General features: G+C 41.7%; 1 protein-coding gene across 2 annotated transcripts in view; it reads left to right on the forward strand.

The window, feature by feature from the left end:
• The window catches only part of NPTN (neuroplastin), a 58,773-nt gene that overhangs the window by 21,613 nt on the left and 19,315 nt on the right, over positions 1-17,845 (forward strand). For both annotated transcript variants that reach the window (XM_030457237.1, XM_030457236.1), the window contains exons 2-3: positions 10,075-10,243; positions 14,409-14,503. In XM_030457237.1, coding sequence (XP_030313097.1) covers positions 10,075-10,243; positions 14,409-14,503 — 264 coding nt within the window. The remainder of the gene's footprint in view (positions 1-10,074; positions 10,244-14,408; positions 14,504-17,845) is intronic.

Here is a 17,845-nt window from a genome sequence, read left to right on the forward strand (position 1 = left end):
TTACATGAGCACATCAGCAAGAGGATAAGCCTTGTTCCTTCTCCCACTCACATCTCTTACAGAGCTTCTCAGTTGCTGGCTCCTCTCTGGCTGCTGTCAATGAGGGAAATCACTGCAGCTGGACAGGTTCCTGCTGCCCTGGGCACTTGGAGGGGTATTGCTAGTAAGGAGAGCTGCAACTCAGTTATATGCCAAAACTGGAGTGTAGCTTGGCTTGGCCTCCCTTGCTTTTGAGACCCAACAGGTAGCTTGTAAATATTGGCAGAGGAAAAATTAATCAGAATTATCTGCTGGACATATCTTGCTGCATGTGGAAGAATGTTGGCTGCCGTTTGCAAGAGCTTGTAGCTTCTCCCCAACTCCCAGCTCAACTGCACCTGTCTTTCAAAATACATTAATTTTTTGTTTTTTCTTTTTTTTTTTTTTTATATTTGGATTTAGAGCTTCTTTACTACAGTACCAATTTTAACATTCAGAGTTTGCAGATGTGAAAAGCCCTCCTGAGCACCACACTTCATTTATCTCATTTATCTTTGGCATAGTTTCATGTAGAGACTCATTTGTTTCTCTAATTTTAGAGCAATATTCCATTGCTTTCCTCATCTTTACCCTCACGATTGGTGGATGACATAAAATCTTCAAGACACATCACTTCAGAAAGTATTCAATACTCCTGCCACTTGTTCTTTATTCTTTCAGGCATGTAGCTGTCAATAATTTAAAAATAAGGTTGGAAACATAGTAGTGGACTTGAATAACTGCACCTTCTGGACCATCTTGCATTATTTCTCTTGCCTTCAGGTATATCACAGAGTCTTGTATGGCTCTTACAAGGGATATTGAACACCAGCTTTTTATGCACAATAGCAATTAGCTTTAAAAATACCCAGACCCTAAGCAACCCTCCCCATCAAACACCTTTTTTTTTTAATGAGGAAAACTCACTTTGTAACAGAATAAGGCATTGATGACTGCAATGAAATAAATCCAGCTGTCAACATTATGAAAATTTACAGTGCCAAAAGTCCATAAAAACATTTTCTTGCAAGAAAACCTGAATAAACTTGAAGTTTATTCCTATGGTACTTAACATTAGGGATTAATTTAAGAGCTGGGCTGTTCTGTTATTCTCCATGGCTCTGTATGATCTTAAGGTATGATCTGTGGGTTATTGCCTCCTTCTCCACCCTCCTGGGAGCCCTGACCTTTGGGAGCTGCTGTTCTGTACCAGGGTGACACTTACGAGCTGAAGCTGAATCTTGCAACCAGAGCTTCCTACAGTTTATCCTGTGGAAAGAAACCACCTCTAAATTACAAATAAGGGCAGGTTTTTAGTTCTAAATAGATAGATTATAATCACGTAGAAAAATCCCTTGACCTCTTGGCTTGTATTTTAGTATATATTTGGTTTTTTGATGCTTCTGTCTGTAGAATGGTGCAGAGCAGAGCAGTGAGTGCTGTGCTTGGAGAAGACCAAGTAAGGAAACTGCTGGGCTCTGAAAGCCTCTTATGTAAGCAGTGAAATTTGTATAGTGTCATTTTCTGTTTGAACAATTATGGAAATCACTGACAGTTGCCAAAAAACAGGAGTAATTCAGTTTCCAGACTCCTGTTGTGTTACGGGGAGCATTCTCTGTAATGTTTAGCTTCTTTTTTTTTGTTTTTAAAGTTATTCTTTTAAAAATGTCAGCTTGGTATTGGCAGATTTCAGCTCTTTTTGTAGCTTCTGGCTAGATAGCTTAATTGGAAATGGCCCTCTGGCAGATGTACAGTAGCTGGAAGCAATGCCTCAGCTTCCTGATGCTCTTTGATGTATTGGCTTTGCTGTTTCTGAAGGATGGAAAAATGCAAAACATTAACCCCAGACTGTAGTGTCGAATTTTTAATGGCACTGCCAGGCCTTTGTAATGCTAAGTTTCTGTCAATTTGCATATGGAGGCTTTTCTATCACCTTCATTCCCCTTTGTGCTTTCTGGATTTTATTCCAACCTGAAATACTTCTTTAAAAAGCACTCGTAAGGGCCCCCAAATCCACTTAGCATTTTTTTCTTTTCCTTCTTTCTGGTGTTATCTGTGCTGATGCTGACATGAGAAAGATAAAGTGTTGCACTGAAATTTATCATGATCTGAAGCACTGTTTTGCAAGAGGATTGGGACTGATGGAGATGTAGGGTTTAAAACTTAAACCCAGAGAATATTTACTATAGAGGCTTTTTGATGCACTTGTCCAGTTTAGTATTTAAAAAGTATTTTTTGGCTTGGTGCAAAAGTTGTTTTTTTAACAGCTTAGCCAACACAGAATCAGATTCAAACCAAAAAGGTTTTGACATCTTGTTTTATTCAAAGTACTGATGCTACATTTGGCAAGAGGATTCAGAGCACTCTTTGATAGCAGGTAGGTCTGTTGTGTAGCCCCAGCAGCAGTGTGCAGCTCTCAGCTCCTCTGGAAAACACAATGACAGCCACCAAGACAAGCTAGGAAGCTTTTCCTGCTGAAATGGCTGCTTAGTAGCTGGGACAGCTGGAGAAATAGGAATGAGTGGTGGGTTTAGGGTTTGGGGTCACTGGACCTTTGGCTTCAGGGATGCATTACAGGACAGGGGGGTTCATCATCTTTGTGCCTTGGAGTTGAGTGGAAACTGGGAACCTGGGGAGGGGAGATTTGTTTTCTGAAGTCTTCCCTGAGCTGCTGTCATCTCTCTTCAGCTGTGATTGGCATTTCAGTGTTGCAGTGGAAGGTAGAGGAAAGAAAGAGATTAATACAGGAGAGAGAAGTAAGATTTGGGAAGAAACCACGTTGATTTAGGCAACATCCTCCCCCTTTGATGCATGACTCTGCAGCAAGAGAAAGTCTTCCTTGTTTGTCATCCCTTGAAATGTGGACAGCCCAGCTGAGTAAGATCATAACCTGGTCTCCTGTGTGATCCCAGTGTGATCTCAGTTTACCTCAAGGAACGACCATGGAGGTCTGAGTGTGGTTTGTAGGTGCTGCTAATGAGGGCATTTGGAGTGCAGCAGCTTCTCCCCTCTGCCTGCAGCAATGGATTGTTTGCTGCTGCTCCCCTCCTCTGGTGCTGGAGTACAAGGCTGGGGAGTTCTTGTCAAATGAGTTTGCAAGTGTTTCTGAGCTTAATTTTTTTTTTTTTTTTTTTTTTTTTAAGTATTTGCTCTTGGAGCTGCTCTTTGCAGCTACTGCACAGTTGCTCTTCAGACTTGAAGCGTGCCAGCAGGGATAGTTTCTGTGTGTGCTCTGGAGATTCTTGGTCTGGTTTTCTTGCCCAAATGATGCTACAGAAGATGGATCTGTAGTGCAGACATCCCATGTAATTGTCTGTAAATGTACAGCTGTTTGTTTCACAGGAGGGAGTGCTATTTAATGGGTGTGCTGCTGAAATTCTTGCAAGGCTTTGAGTCCAGCTTTCTGGTTGTTAACATCCACTGATTTGTCTTTCAATCTCTTCCTGAAAATAACCCCTGAATTTGAAGAGAGGGATGAAAGAAGCTGTGTGGCACTCTTAACTCTGCTTGCTGATGAGGAGTCCTGCTGCCCAGAGAACACAACTATATGACAGGTTTTGCAGCATAATCTGTCTGGCCAGCTGTATTCTAATCTTTTAGTTTTAGGGGAGGGGCAGGTGGGGGAAGAGGCTGGCTTTAAGGCAACACTGTTTTTAATAGATCCCTTTGAAAACGGGATTGAAGGACAATTTATTATGTCTGTGCTCTTAACCCAGCTCTGAACGTGGTAAGTATTGAAGGATTTCATGCCATAATAAGGATATTTTGGCCAGGGCACAAATGTTGGCACAGCATCTTGTTTCAGAAGGCAAAAATCATGTGGTCTCCTGAAGTACCTTTGATGCTGTCCATTTTCTAACTAACGAAATGATCTCTTAGCTTCTCTGTGTGTGTGTGCGTGCCTCTGAGATTCCCTTTACCTTGAAGGCTGCAAGATTCCTGGAGCTGTGGTGATCCAGCTGCTTCAGGAAAGTAGGTCACTTTTATCTTGGGGAATTCCCTGCCTCGGAAGTCCAAAGCAGATGGAAGAAAAGGTCAAAGCAGAGTTCACAACTGTGAGCTGTATAAGGCAGAAGGTTGGGGTTTCACCTGTTCTTCCCCCCCACAGATCAGAGAACAGACACCTGGCTGTGAACACTTTGTTGACACTTGCCAATTTCAAGGCCCACACAACTAAAAAGCCTTGAAAAAACACACCTGCAGCTCAGGGGTAGCTCCTGGCTGCGGTGCCCCAGCACAGCTACCCTGGTGGGATGCTCCGGAGCGGTGAGGATGAGCACCCTGGGGGGGAACACTCCCAGGGGGAGCTCAGGGTTCTCAAGCTGTCGACCTCCTCCACAAGTGCTCCATGTTGTGCTTTTTTTCTATGCAAGTTGTGTTACTGTAGATGCTGATGTCTCACCTAACTCTTTGTTTTCTGCACCTCATTGCTTTGTTCTTGATCCGACCTCCTGTTGCCCGCCGCTCCGTCACTCTTTCTGACGCCCCTCCCTCCCTAGCTGGGTTTGTCAAGTCGCCCATGTCAGAAACTAAACTCACGGGGGACGCCTTTGAACTGTACTGTGATGTGGTTGGGAACCCCACTCCAGAGATCCAGTGGTGGTATGCTGAAGTCAACCGGGCTGAGTCTTTCAAACAGCTGTGGGACGGGGCTCGGAAGCGCCGTGTCACCATTAACACTGCGTACGGGGCGAACGGGGTGAGTGTGCTGAGAATAACCCGCCTGACCCTGGAGGACTCTGGGACTTACGAGTGCAGGGCCAGCAACGATCCCAGGAGGAATGACTTGAGGCAAAATCCCTCCATAACGTGGATTCGAGCCCAGGCTACTATAAGCGTCCTTCAGAGTGAGTCCAGCACCCTACAGTAGTGGTACTGTAGTATCTAGAGGCAGTCTAGTGACCCTCATCCTCCTGTCACCCCCATGAAACCCTCAGCTGCCCTGTTCTGGTGTCCTGAACCTGAGACCGCTCCCCCACCTGTAGTGCTGGTGTTGTCTGCCACCTGTGTCTCTTCTCCTCAGGATCAAAGGACTTGGAAAAATCTGTTGGATGTGTTTTATAGCTTCTGTGTGAGAACAAGCCCAGTGTTGAGTTTGTGTTTGTTCCCTGCCCTCTTTAGTTCCGTAATAGTTTGCAGCCACCCTAATGCTGGTTTCTTCATCAGTGCCTCTATTTTTGATTTCTGTGTTCTTCACAGGTCTAACCATTTTATTTTTATTTTTTTTTTCTGTTCTCTTGGTTTTCTCTGAATGCCTTCTCACATGGTTTTGGTTGCATATATATGCTTCTGTACAAAACCTTCCCTTTCAGTTCCATGTGACCTTCAATGTTTAGATTTTTCCATGAAGTCGTGGTGTTTCTTTTCCTTTCTGACCAGCAGTGTGTTCCTCGTGAGGTCTCTTGTGCAGCAGCACTGAACCAATGCAGCTATTCTTAATCCAGCCTATGGAAGGATGTGGGGAAGAATATCCTCCCCCAGTGTTGGCCTAACAACTTTAGCTAAACAACTCTCATCTGAGAATGCAGCCTCTGGCAGCAGGAAAGCTCATAAAAGCAGAGAATATGGTTGAGCCAGAGTCTCTTTTTGTTCTCTGTTGCTGCAATACTTTCCTGTTTTTAGAGCAGGCCCAGATGAGTTTGGAATTTTAAATCATAGCAGCAGAGAAGAATGTGGTTTCTTTTTGTGTAAGTTGCAAAGCCCTCGCATTTGCTAACAAGAAGCAGCAAATGTCTAAAGAGCTGCAGGTAGGGAGAACTTGCTTTCTCTGTGGTTTCTCAGTGTGCAAAGGTGGCAAAGAGTAGAGCATAGGTGTTGTCTTGCTGCTGTGCTCTGTGCATCAATAAACCTTTCACTTACCACTTTTGAGTTTTGTCTGGGTACAAAAAAGGTCAAAATCCCTAATTATGTCTAAATGATCTTTTTGGATACTTAAAAAAAAACCCCTCAAAACTCTGGCTGAAGTGTGATGCTGCAGTTCACACTGCTGGATCAGAGACTTTCCCTCTGGAAAATGGAAATAGTATGTAGAAAAATTAACAGTGAACCCAGTGATGTGAATGACTTGAAAATTTAAGTAGCATTGGGTTATTCAGCTCAGACCTGCTTGGCTATCAGTCCTAATGCCTGATCCCTCCTTTGTGGTCCCAAAGGACTTGGATGGGTTTGCTTGCATGACCTACATCAGCCAGAGCTGTCTCATTTTAGGAAAGAATACAACCTAAAGACAAAGCTGAAAAGTTTGTCTTGTAGGAAGTAATGTCTCCCAGAAATTCCCACTGCCTCTGTTAAGGCCTTTAGTTTTTGAGTGTGGCAAGTCTGTGGTGGTCCTGTGCTCCTCTCTTTGTGTTGCATCAGTTTCAGTAACCTTTAGAGGGAGAAAATCCTTTTCATAGAAGAAGTCACCACTTGGGAGTAACTGTGAAGGTATCTCCACGTGGAAAGTGGGCTTTTCCTCTCTAAGGCCATTGATACTACTACTAACTTCTTCCAGGGATCAAAGTTTTTAACCTTTTGTCTTCCTCCCCAGTTAACATTGTCTCACTGTACCTGGTGCTACTAATTCTGGAGCCTGGGACTTGACTGCTAAGTGCCTTTTGTCCAGGATGATTCTTCTGTTTTCAAGTTTAATTCACAGGGAGGGGGGGGGAAGTGTTGACCAGAACACTTTAATGCTTTTACTCTGTAATTTGTTTACATCAAGAGCTCTGAGGAGCTGCTGGGTAGGAAACTGAGCACTTGGGCATCAAACTGCTGTGTGACCATGCTGGCTGGACACAAGGGCTGAAGGAGGTTTCCAAGCTGGCCCTGGAAGATCTTATCTGAAGCTGCCCATAATATGTGCCCAAAATTCTGCATTGTGTGTGTGAACAGAGTTTTATCTTTGAAATGAGAATTTTCTGACTAAAGAGTGTTGGGAGTTTCCAGGTGATGGAGGCAGTTTTGCTGTTGGCCTTGCATTGCTGAAAGGGAACTTCAGGTGTATCAGAAGAGCACAGTCTCTTTTCCCTGTCTTTTAAATCACAGCTTGTCTGAAGCAGCAAAGCTTGAATGCAAAGAGGTCAAGTGTGACTTGAATTTTACAAGTTAGCACTCAAAAACTAGCATCTAGTTTCTATCTCATTCCTAGTTTGGATAAAGAACTTAATTGATGAATTATTTTTATTACATTTAAAAACTTAATGCTGCATAAAATCAACAGGTTAGGTGATGTTTAAAATGTGACTCTTTAGCATCTTAATCTTCCAAGTGGACATCCCTGTTTGGAAGTAGCTGTCCCACTAGTATTTCATTTGCAATTTCCCTTCTAGAATTAAATCAAGCTTGAACTACTTGATTGCTTTTCTTTTTTTCCTTAATAAAGAAATTAAATTAACAAGAATACAGGTAAAAGATATAAATAAGATTGCACTTGCCTCCAGTTGCCTTAAATTATTATTTTTTTTATTCTAATACTTCAAAATGTTCAACTCTAAAGGCCCTGAACTCCAGTAAAGGAAGCTTGAGAGAGCTGGAAGTATTTTCTGGCTTAGCAGAGATGTAGGTAAGAATAGTCAATAATGACAAGTAGTCATTAGAGCTCCAGGCAAGTTTTTTTTTTTTTTTAAATATGTTCTGGTTCATTAATGTTAGAGTGTCCATCATCAACAGAATATGAAAGCCAGAAGATTGCCACTGTCAAAACACTTCTGGACGGAGTCTTTTTGATTTTCTGATTCCTGTGGGGCCTAGACTCAAATTTTTGGGTGGCTTTCCTGTTGCTAGGATTTGTGTGATGCTTTCTGATGGCAGCACAGATGCTTTCCATTTCCAGGCTTGCTGCAGGCTGCATCTCAGCACAGCACAGAGAGCATCAGCAGCTGTCAGAGCAGTGCTCCTTAGATGGGTGGAGGCCTGAGGGGTGCCAGCATCCTCCTAAAAGGAAAACTGCATTTATTTCACAGGAAAACTGCATTTATTTCACAGGCTGCACACATGAAGGCACTGAAAACATTTCAAACAAAATGTGGCATGAGGTTATTTTTTCCTAGCTAAATGTTCTGACACTGAGTTACTATTTCAAGCCCATCATGAAAAGTATTTCCAGAGCTTGGTTAATTAGGATTTTTTCTGAGAATGCACACAAGCTTTTTGTGGGGGAGGGAAAAGCAGAAAGGGCAATTGAGTAATGATTTGGTTTAAACAAAACAATTTTGGGCCCTGCACAGATCCTTGCATGGTTAAAAGTCCCAGCATGGGAAAAGTGAGGCAGAAGCAGGGTTGAAAATGATAATATCAAAGTGTCAGAAAAATCCCTCCACTGCTACAGTGCCTGCCATTTTTTCTGCAGTTAAATGATAATCCTGGCTTTAAATAGCTGTGGAAAGAGGCTGTGTAGCCAGCTTGCTGAAGAAAGGGGGAAAGGATATAGAGGACTCAAATGGCTTTGTCAGGTTATTAGTAGGCAGATATTTTTTCTCCCTGTCTCTCTTGGGCAATAATCTTAAGTACTGAGCTGTTGGATAGAGGCTTGTTTTATATGACAAAAAATATGCAACATCTCTGACTGCACTGGTATTTTCCACTTTCCCTATTTCATAATTTGTTTTCCAAGTGCTTTGCAGATGAATATCCCAAAGACTGTGTGGGTATGACTCAGTTTTTATTCCAAGCATGTTACCACAGGGTGTAACAAAATTTACAGGATGAAAAAGCCTTTGCTGACTTGCAGAAATCCTAAAGGCTGAGTGATGGTCCTCACCCTTCTGCTGACCAAAATCAGGGAGGCTGATGCTGCAGGAGTGTGGTCAGTGGAATGAGCAGCTGGCAACAGCTCCCTCTTGGGAATTCATTTCACCCTTTAAAATAAGGAAATAGAGCAAAGACAGAGCAGCATTTGCTCAGCAGGGTGATGGGAGTGGCCTTTACTTCAAGCTCAAACCAAAATCCAGGTATTTTTGGGAGACTAATAGCAAGAATTCCTAGATTTCCTTTAAGCCCAGTCATCCTGTGTTCAAATTTTTTTGCAGGAGACTTGAAACTAGCTGTGAGCCGTGGATAGAAAGGTCTTTTTTCTGCCTTTGTGAAGAAACTTAACTCTGACTATTCTAAAAATTCATCAGCCTTATTTGTTAGAAAGCAATAGCCATCCACACAATCTTAAGAAAATGTGGTTATCAAACATAAGGACAGTGTCCTTATGGTAATCTTACCACTTCTGAAAGGCTTCCCCCCTAAAAAAATGTGAATTTAATGCTATCAGGTAATAATATTTCAGTGTGAAACAGCCTGGGTTCAGTTTCTAGTGCAACCAGAAAAGTCTGTAGCTTGTATGGTTTGCTTATACAATGAGGCTCACCTGTGGTTTTTTTATTCACAAATGTTCATGTTTAGGGTTACTTTAGAAACTAAATAGCTCCCAATTCTAATTTTAACACAGTGTGTATGCTTAATTTTTATTGTTAAGCATTAAAGGCTGTTTTCAGCCATTCTGCATCAGCCTTGTGCCTTTTTCACACAGAGCATTTCCTTAAATTTCAGGTATTGGAGAAGTTGTGCTTTTGGAAGCATGTTATGTGCACAGGATACTTTCCTTAGGTAGACATTAGGGTTTTTTCCAGGGAGAAGTCTAGAAATATTATTCAGAAGGCTGTCTTGGGGGCTGTTCCTTATAGAAAATTGGTTTGGTTTAAAACTTGAAGAACCAAGTAATAGCCAGAAAGAAGCTGCTTCTGAAGCTGATCTCTTAACATATAGTCACAGGACTTAAGTTTTCTCATGCCAGTAGTGTGTAAAAACCAAATTATGTTACCTAGAAACCTGTAATGATGTTAAATATTGAAATAAACCACATAAATAACTCTCTTTTTTTCCATATAGGAGTGCTGATCGTTAAGGTGTTGCCTTCACTAGTGGTCAGCTGTTTTGTTGTGACTTTCTTGATGTCTCCCAAATCAGTGCAGTGACCTTCCTTGTGTAGTCTTTATCCCTTCCCTATTCAATCCCTTTGAATTTTAGACTGTTGTGGCACAGCTGCCAGGGAAGAATTCTTGCTATTTAACATGTTCTTTGTTTCAGAGCCCAGGATCAATGCCAGTGAGGATGTAGTCATTCATGTGTATAGCCCAGCTGTCACATTGCAGTGTAACCTCACCACAAGTCCCAGCCCCCTTTCTGCCAGTTACTGGGTGAAGAATGGAGAAGAGATCCCTGGCACTAGAAAATCTACAAACACTACAGAATACAAGTAAGTCTTTTTGGAATAATCTTCATGTTACACTGGAGAATGGGCAAATCTGGTAAAGCAACAGCTTTGGGATAGACAGTGAGACCTGGGGACTCCAGGATCCCTGGGTCAGCTTCACAGGGGTCAGACAGGTTGAGCTGATCTGCTTTAGAAACTCCACAAAAGCTGCATCTGTGAATAGTGTTAGAAGATTGATTCTGGAAAAATTGTTGTCTCCAACTCTCCCAACTGGCTCAGGTCAACATAATGTCAACAAAAACCTGCTGCAAACTTCTTTCAATCCAAACTCTTTTAGTTCTTCTCCAGAGTACACATGATATGTGGATGGAGGCAGACACAGTCTAGTTTTCTTTTCCTGTAAGTGCATTGAGCAGTCTGTCTGACTTCTCTCTGCATAAAGGTGGACCTGCAGCTGTGCATCTTTATCAAGCAGGGAAATGCAGCATCCACACATAAATCACTGCTGAAATCAGCTGCTTTAGTCATGTTCTGGCCTTTGGAGATGAAAGGTGTTGCTCTCCAAGTTGTTACTGATGGGTTGTCAGGCTGCTACTATCAAATGGTACCAAATCTTGATGAAACCACTACAGCTGTGTCACTTGTGCTGCTTATTTCTCACTACATCTCCATTTTCAGCACTGATCTGTTCCATGTGCAGATGCTGTGGTTTTGTCTCTACCTCCCATCTCAGAACAGAAGGCAAAGAGCCACCTCTTTCATTCCACTGTAGCTGACATTGAGCAGAAATCCTTTGAGGGTTTCTGTGTTGCTGAATTGAGGCTTTCTTGCTGTCAAGTTGCTGATAGGGTATGAAACTTGCTCTGTGATACCCTCAGAGATCTGTTCTGCATGTGTCATTTTCTTGCTTTTTCTTTCCCCCCGTTTTCCCCTTCCATTTCCCTCCCTTGATGCCAGCATGGATAGCAAATACAACTTTTCTGAGCAGTGTTGAGCTAAGATGAAGAGCACTTAGGGCAGGTTTTAGCTGCTGGCAGTAATTTACTCTTTGAAGATACCAGACCACTTCTGACCCACCTGCTCTGCTGTTACACCAGAAAGATGAACTGATGTCTTGTCAAGGCCTGCTCTGTGGTTCTGAATCTGGTTTACTGTGCCTTGTCTCTGCATTAGAGAAAATAAATATTTCTACATACTCAACTAGCTTGTCTCTCACTGCAGCAGACTACTGTGGGCTCTTTACAGAGTACAAATGTTGCCTGCTAGCCCAGGATTAAGAAACACTCAAGGTTCTCATTGCCTGAGCAAAGCATCCTTTCATCCACTGGATTATGGAAGTCATGTCTGATTCTAATAAAGATCTCCAAGTTTTTCCTTTTGTTTTCCATTTTACTCAGTGTGTGTTATCTGTTCAATTTTGCAGTTAAAAAATAGTCTCCTTTGTTTCCATAATTGCATCTTTTTGCTTCCTCAGTGCAATGTTTTAACATTGAGTGTGAGTTTTAAATGTTCTGCTTTCTTATCTAGCAATTAACTTGATGAGCAGTCTTGTCCAAAAGCTGCAGCTTGAGTGGTACAAAAGGCACATTCCATCAAGGTTATTGAAAATTGCACATTATTATTCAGGAAACTGGGTATTGAGGATGACTTCTGTTCCAACCTGGGGTGGATTTCTCTTTACAAAGTTCTCTGTAAAGGAAAAATTCAACTTGGCTTCAGTTTTCAGTGAAGTGGCAGACTGTAAGGCAGTCACTCTGTTTGCAGCAAACCAAGGGCTGGTAGAGCACACTGCTCCCTGATCTGCATTTGCAAAGAAGATCTTTGATTCTCGATCATTTATAAATGATCATTTTTATCATTTAATAAACTGCTTTGCTGTGCCTTCTTGGCTTTTCTTTTGCATTTTGTGATCACATTGCATGAGATCACACTGCATTTGATCTGCTTGCTAACTTTTAGCTTGATTTGGTCACATTTTAAAATCCAGAAATACCAACAAAAGCTGTGAGTGAGGTCTCATGGAAGCAACATCAACGTAACTGTGGTTGAAAGAGGATATTTAACTCCAGCATTTACATGACTGCTTAATGTCTTGTATTCTATTTATTAGCCTTGAAGTTTCAGGTTCTCAGTTTTTCAGCCATTAGGAAATGCTGGCTTGCTATAAGATGCAGTTAGTCCTTGAAGTTCAGCATTGTTTACAACCCAGAAAACTTCCAGAATTTATAGGTTAAACTGTTCACCTTCCAGGTCTTCATTATCATGTTAGTAATTGAACACATCTTTCTTAATTAATTCTTCATTCAAATTTGATGCAGCTGCTCTAGCTGGGAAGCTGCTATACTCAGCACAGAGTGAAGTCTAGCTTTTCAGTTCACCATTTTATTTAAAAATGGGCAAGAATTACTTGCAGTGTATTCTTTTATAAGCAGGGAGAGCTTGGAAGTGGTTCTGGCATTCCTGAGCTTTGGTTTGAGTAGCCTGTCCCTAGAGTTGGGTAGCAGGGTACTGAGCAACGTTGGAGAAAGTGCTGGAAAGTCTCTATCCACAAAAAGCTAAGGCTCTTCCCAAAGCCCCAGGACTGGAGGAAGTTGTTTGCAAACCAAGCTTGTTGTTTTCAGGTGCTTGTCTGACCATAAAGCTTGGCAGCTGCATCAGTTTCTATTTGCTTTCCTGAACTCGGGCTGAGGCTGTTGGAGTTTCACACTTTAAAAAAGCAGCTTATGTAGAACTCAAAGAATACAAGATTTTTTTGCTTCTCAATTACTGAGGGTCTAAAGACAATTAGAGAAAGCCATTCTCTGCCTTCCCTCAGTCTTGCAGCATCTTTAATCATGGAAAAAGTTGGGTGGGTCCAGGTAGGAGAAGGCTGCACCTAAGGCAGCAGTGTCAGCAGGCACTCCTGTTCAGGCTGGCTGCACACTCACTAAGGATCTTTTACCTGCCTACAGATTAAACAGCAGCTAATGCTTTGATGTTTGAGAATACTAAATGATCATTCTTTTCATCATTAAGATAATCTTTTTGATTTTAACCGAGAAAAGTGGGTACATTGTTGGTTATCTGAAAGACTTTGTAACTAACTTGAAACTTGCACCGCTGACTCTGGAAAGTAAGTGCTATAAACACAGTGAAGACCTGGGTCAAGGTATTGTACTTACACTGAGGAGCTTTTTCCATGTGCCTAAGTAGTTTCCACATATAATTAAATTATTTTATTACAGTGCTCTCTTGTAGGGTAGCTGCTCATCTGCATGCTGTTAACTCAAAGTATTTTTCAAAAGATTAAAATAAGAAAGCCAAGAAGCCTTTCAGTAAAGGGAGGGAGAGATAGGAAGAAATCTACTTTCTGTGCTGCTTGGAGTTGTAAATTCTGCATCACATCATCCTATGCTTCTCTAGTCTAAGATGTCTTCTGTAGGTAAATATCTGAAGAGCATATGCACAGAGCTTTTAATTCATTTGTATCCAAAAGGTTTTCTTGAAGGGCAGCAAAAGCTGGTGGACTTAAAAGCTTGCACCATCTTGAATGTAAATTAATATTTTCTTTTCTTTCTTTTTTTCCTTTTTTCTGCATTTGTTGCAGCTCTGGTTTTCTTCTGCCTGGCTCTTTTCAAGTGGCAGCAGATTCCTGTGTGGTGTCTTCCTTCATGAGTTGACCAGCTTTTGCAGTTTTCCCACATCCAGTCTGAATCAGAGAAAACTGAATCAGAGAAAACATAGACTTCTATCATTAGTTATGGGGAAAAAAAAACCCAAAAGCTTATGAGAAACAAACATCAACCTTGATTTGTATTTTCTGGTTGGCCATGTATGATTTTTTTCAATTCAGATAGTACATAAAAATCACATTTTGCTCTCAGTGGGAGGAGATATCTGGCTAACAGGCCCAGTGACTTGAGGATGTCTTGCATCAAACTAACTCTAGTGCATAAATATATAAATAACAGGTGTTGGGGCTCCTTTGCTTTTAAACTAAAAGCAGCTTTTCCAGGTGAATTAATACTGACTTCCCAGCCTAGAGCTCACCCTTTTTCTGGGCAATCAGTATCCTTTATTCCAAGTGGTTAATGCCTGTACAACATACCTTGAATTAACAAGTTAAAGTGAAATTCACTTAAAATATAGGGAGGGAAAAAGAAATTGGTTATGTTGGGTTGCTACCACCCTGTTTAACACTTCTCATCTCTTCTCTCCCTGTCTGCAGGATTTCCAAGCCCCGAGCAGAGGAGTCTGGGGAGTACTTGTGTGTGTTTGTCTTTGCCAACTCTCCCATAGCCAACGCCACTATAGAAGTGAGAGGTACTCTTTTTTCTTTCTTTTTTTTGTTCTCTTTTGTTTCCTCTCCCTGCAAGTGCAGTGCTTCCACTGCCTCTGCCACCTTGGCTCTGTGAGAGAGTAACTCGAGAGGCCTTTCCTCCTGAAATCAAGATTATGTCCAGCCCTTGGTTAGGATTTCAAGGCCAGTCCCAGGGGAAAGATCTTGCAGATAACAGGAAAGTGACCATTGCAATTGTGGTCCCTACAGAAGGTACAAAACCACCACCTAGCACACACTTCTACACTCCTTTGGTAAATCTGGTTTGGTAAATATACCCCCAGCAGGGTAAAGATTAATGTCAATTATGTTTGTTCTCGTGCAAAGACAGATGTGTCTTCCTCCCTGTTTCACACAGTAAAAGAGGCCACCTGATTCTGTTCAATGTACTTTGAGTTTGTCTGTTCAGAACAGGAAAAAAGAACCAGCATCTCACATGTGGCAGCCTGGAACTGGTGTTTGTCTGTGGAGATGATTTCAGTTGCTGGGAAATCCTGGGTGCTGGTTACAGCAGATGACCTGTACACCAGGCTGGTTTTTTTCTCCTTTCAGGAACCCATTTTTTCCTGTCATGTGCCTATTAGTAAGCCTCTAACATCTTTAGGACCATAGAATCATGGATAGAAACTGCAAAATGTGCATTAAATTTTATTCTAGTTTCTCTAGAACAGAAGAGCAATATTTTTGTTAGGTGTGCAACACAGAGACATGTCACAAAACACAGTGAGTTGTTCACTGAATATCTGTGGAAATAACTGGCCTGCTGCCCTGCAGGAGCTGCTCTTTGCCCCTCATGCCCTGCAGGAAGAGGAATCAATACATTATTGCAACTTTAATTAATCAGAGGCAGACGATTTCATGCAAAATGTGTTAAAAAGTCTTGCAACCAGCCTGTGTGCATCTGGGACCATACTGATGCTTTTTTTATGAGGTTGTACTGGAAGCTTGCTGGAAATCTATCTCAGCATTACTTACCATCTTCCTTCCACCCCCACCCCAAGCTTTCTCTGCTGCTGCTTGAAAATAGCAAATAGGCAGGAGGATGCTTCACATGATTTTTTAGCATCCCTGTACCAGTGATGTAACCTGTCCTGATCTATATTGTGCTGACTGCTGCTGAAATGAAGGATTGCAGATCCATGGCAAAAGCTGGAAGCTGCCCTCTTTCCTGGGAGTTTCTGGTGCTTCACTGTATGGTCAAGTTCCTGGATCCAAAGTGGGAATAATTCAGCAGTCTGTGTGGCATCACAAGTGCATAGTGTTATTCTGGATGTTGTCTTTCCTCTCTGGAGAGCAACTCTTTTGAACCATGCAAACAGTTTCCTGGGGAAGGGAAATATTGCCTTACAAATGAGCATTCTGACTGGTAGTGTACTGAGAAAAGTTTGCTGATTTCCTCTGTCTATTTCAAAGGTTTTTTTTTTTTTTCTAGTGATCTTGCACAAAACAACCTATTGAAACATACCCAGTGTTTTCTGGTTGCAGAAGTTGTATTTGCAAGGAAATGTAAAAATAAAAGGAAATCTAAAATGTGAAAATGCAAGAACAAGTCCCTTTTGGCCTTAGCTAATAGGTGTGGCATGTAAACACCTGAAGAATGGTTTTTATTGCCTGAGAATCTGGCTGCACCTCTAAAGATAGTTATTGCTGTGCTTACAGCAAGGTGAATTCAAACATATTGTACTTGTGGTGATCTTGTCTTCTTCAGGGTGCATAGGTGTAGGTTGGTTTTTTCACTTTGTGGGAAATTTTTTTTTGGGCATTTTGTTCTTGCCCTCTAATTGTTAAGTCTAGTATGATCTTAATTAAGATCTTAAGTCCTTTCTGCCTTCTCTAAGCTGCTTTGGGTGAACAAACCACTTTCAGAGACAGGAAACTGAACTTTGGTGATAGATTAAGGCCTTTTCTAGCTTTGAATCATCTCTGAAAAGACTTCTTAGAAACGTTTGGCTTGGGGCTGCTCTGCTGCCTGCTGCCAGTCAGACACCAAGAGAACTTGGCAGAGGGGTTTGCAGGGGGATAGGATTCAACAGTCTAGAAAGAAAATCCAATAGATCTGATTGAATTAGTGGCACAAAATGCAGGGGGAGAGTAATAACCAATCCCTACTAACAACTTTTCACAGATTATTGAAATATAAATACAAGTGAGTTGTTACCAGTTACAAGTTAATGATTTAAGCATCACTCCTGGCAGGTCTTACACCTGCAGCTTGCTCAGCAGCTGCAATTCCAGGACTCCTGTTCTCCAGCTCCTCCTTATAACATCACAGGAGTGGCTGATGGGCCTTAAATCTTCCTCAGCAGAGAGAAGTATCAGGGCCTCTCTGGAGTGGGAAATAACCTTGCCAACTGTTCTGCAAAGAAGAAATTGAAATGTGTAATGCTTTTAAGCTGGGAAAATGCTTTCCTGTCTGCCTCCTGACACTTGGAAACTTCCAGAGTAATAAATTGGGATTGAACTTCAAGCACAAGTTAGAGAACTTTGCAGTCTCCTTGCAGTCATCCTGGGCAAAGAGCACTCAGAGTGTCTCACATATGGAAGTGTCTCTGGATAATACCCACATTAGTGGAAAAGAGTATAGAGGCTTTGTTTTATTGAACCTTGCAGAGGATGGCATGTCCCTGATTCCTGCAGCTGGGTCTCAATATTCTATAGATTCTGCCAAAGCAGTTTTAGTTATCAAACAGATTTTTGCTGCTACTCCAAGTGTGGATTTGTTACCTAAGTTGTTAATCAAGGCATATGTGATGTAGCAGTGAGGCAGGAATCTTGTTTGACCACACCATAATTTAATGCTTACCTTCATGTGTGACCTGTCCCAGGATTTGTGGACAGGCAGTTCTACACAAATCTAGTTGTTAAATGGAATCATACTGCAACTTTTTAACTGCTGATGCATGTAGAAAAGATGGTTCTGAATATGATACTGCTTGTGGACCAAAATAGTGAGTTTCTGACAGCTTGTGAACAACTTCTACAAGTGCCTCACAGCAGATGTAATCCAGGGTATACCAGTACCATTTGCCTTTTATGTAATGTTGCCTATTTTCTTCCTGAATCTCTCTTGTGTCCTGTTTAAGATGGTAAAAATGAAGCAACATGAACATTGCTTTCAGAATTGCTAGGTGTGCTTGCATATTTAAAGCAAAATTTTCCTCCCAGGCATGGCAGAAGTTGGCTTTTGGATGAGATGTCAGGTGGAGAGGTTTTTTTTTTGTATTGTCTTTTGAGTATTTCTGCCCAGATGATGTCAGAGCTGTTAGGGGCATTTGTGTGGCTCCAGCTTTAAGCCTGAAACAAGGGGCTGAGCTGATTCTGGGAAA

Source organism: Calypte anna, chromosome 10 (genome assembly GCF_003957555.1).
Source record: "Calypte anna isolate BGI_N300 chromosome 10, bCalAnn1_v1.p, whole genome shotgun sequence".
In the NCBI taxonomy this organism is placed as follows: domain Eukaryota; kingdom Metazoa; phylum Chordata; class Aves; order Apodiformes; family Trochilidae; genus Calypte; species Calypte anna.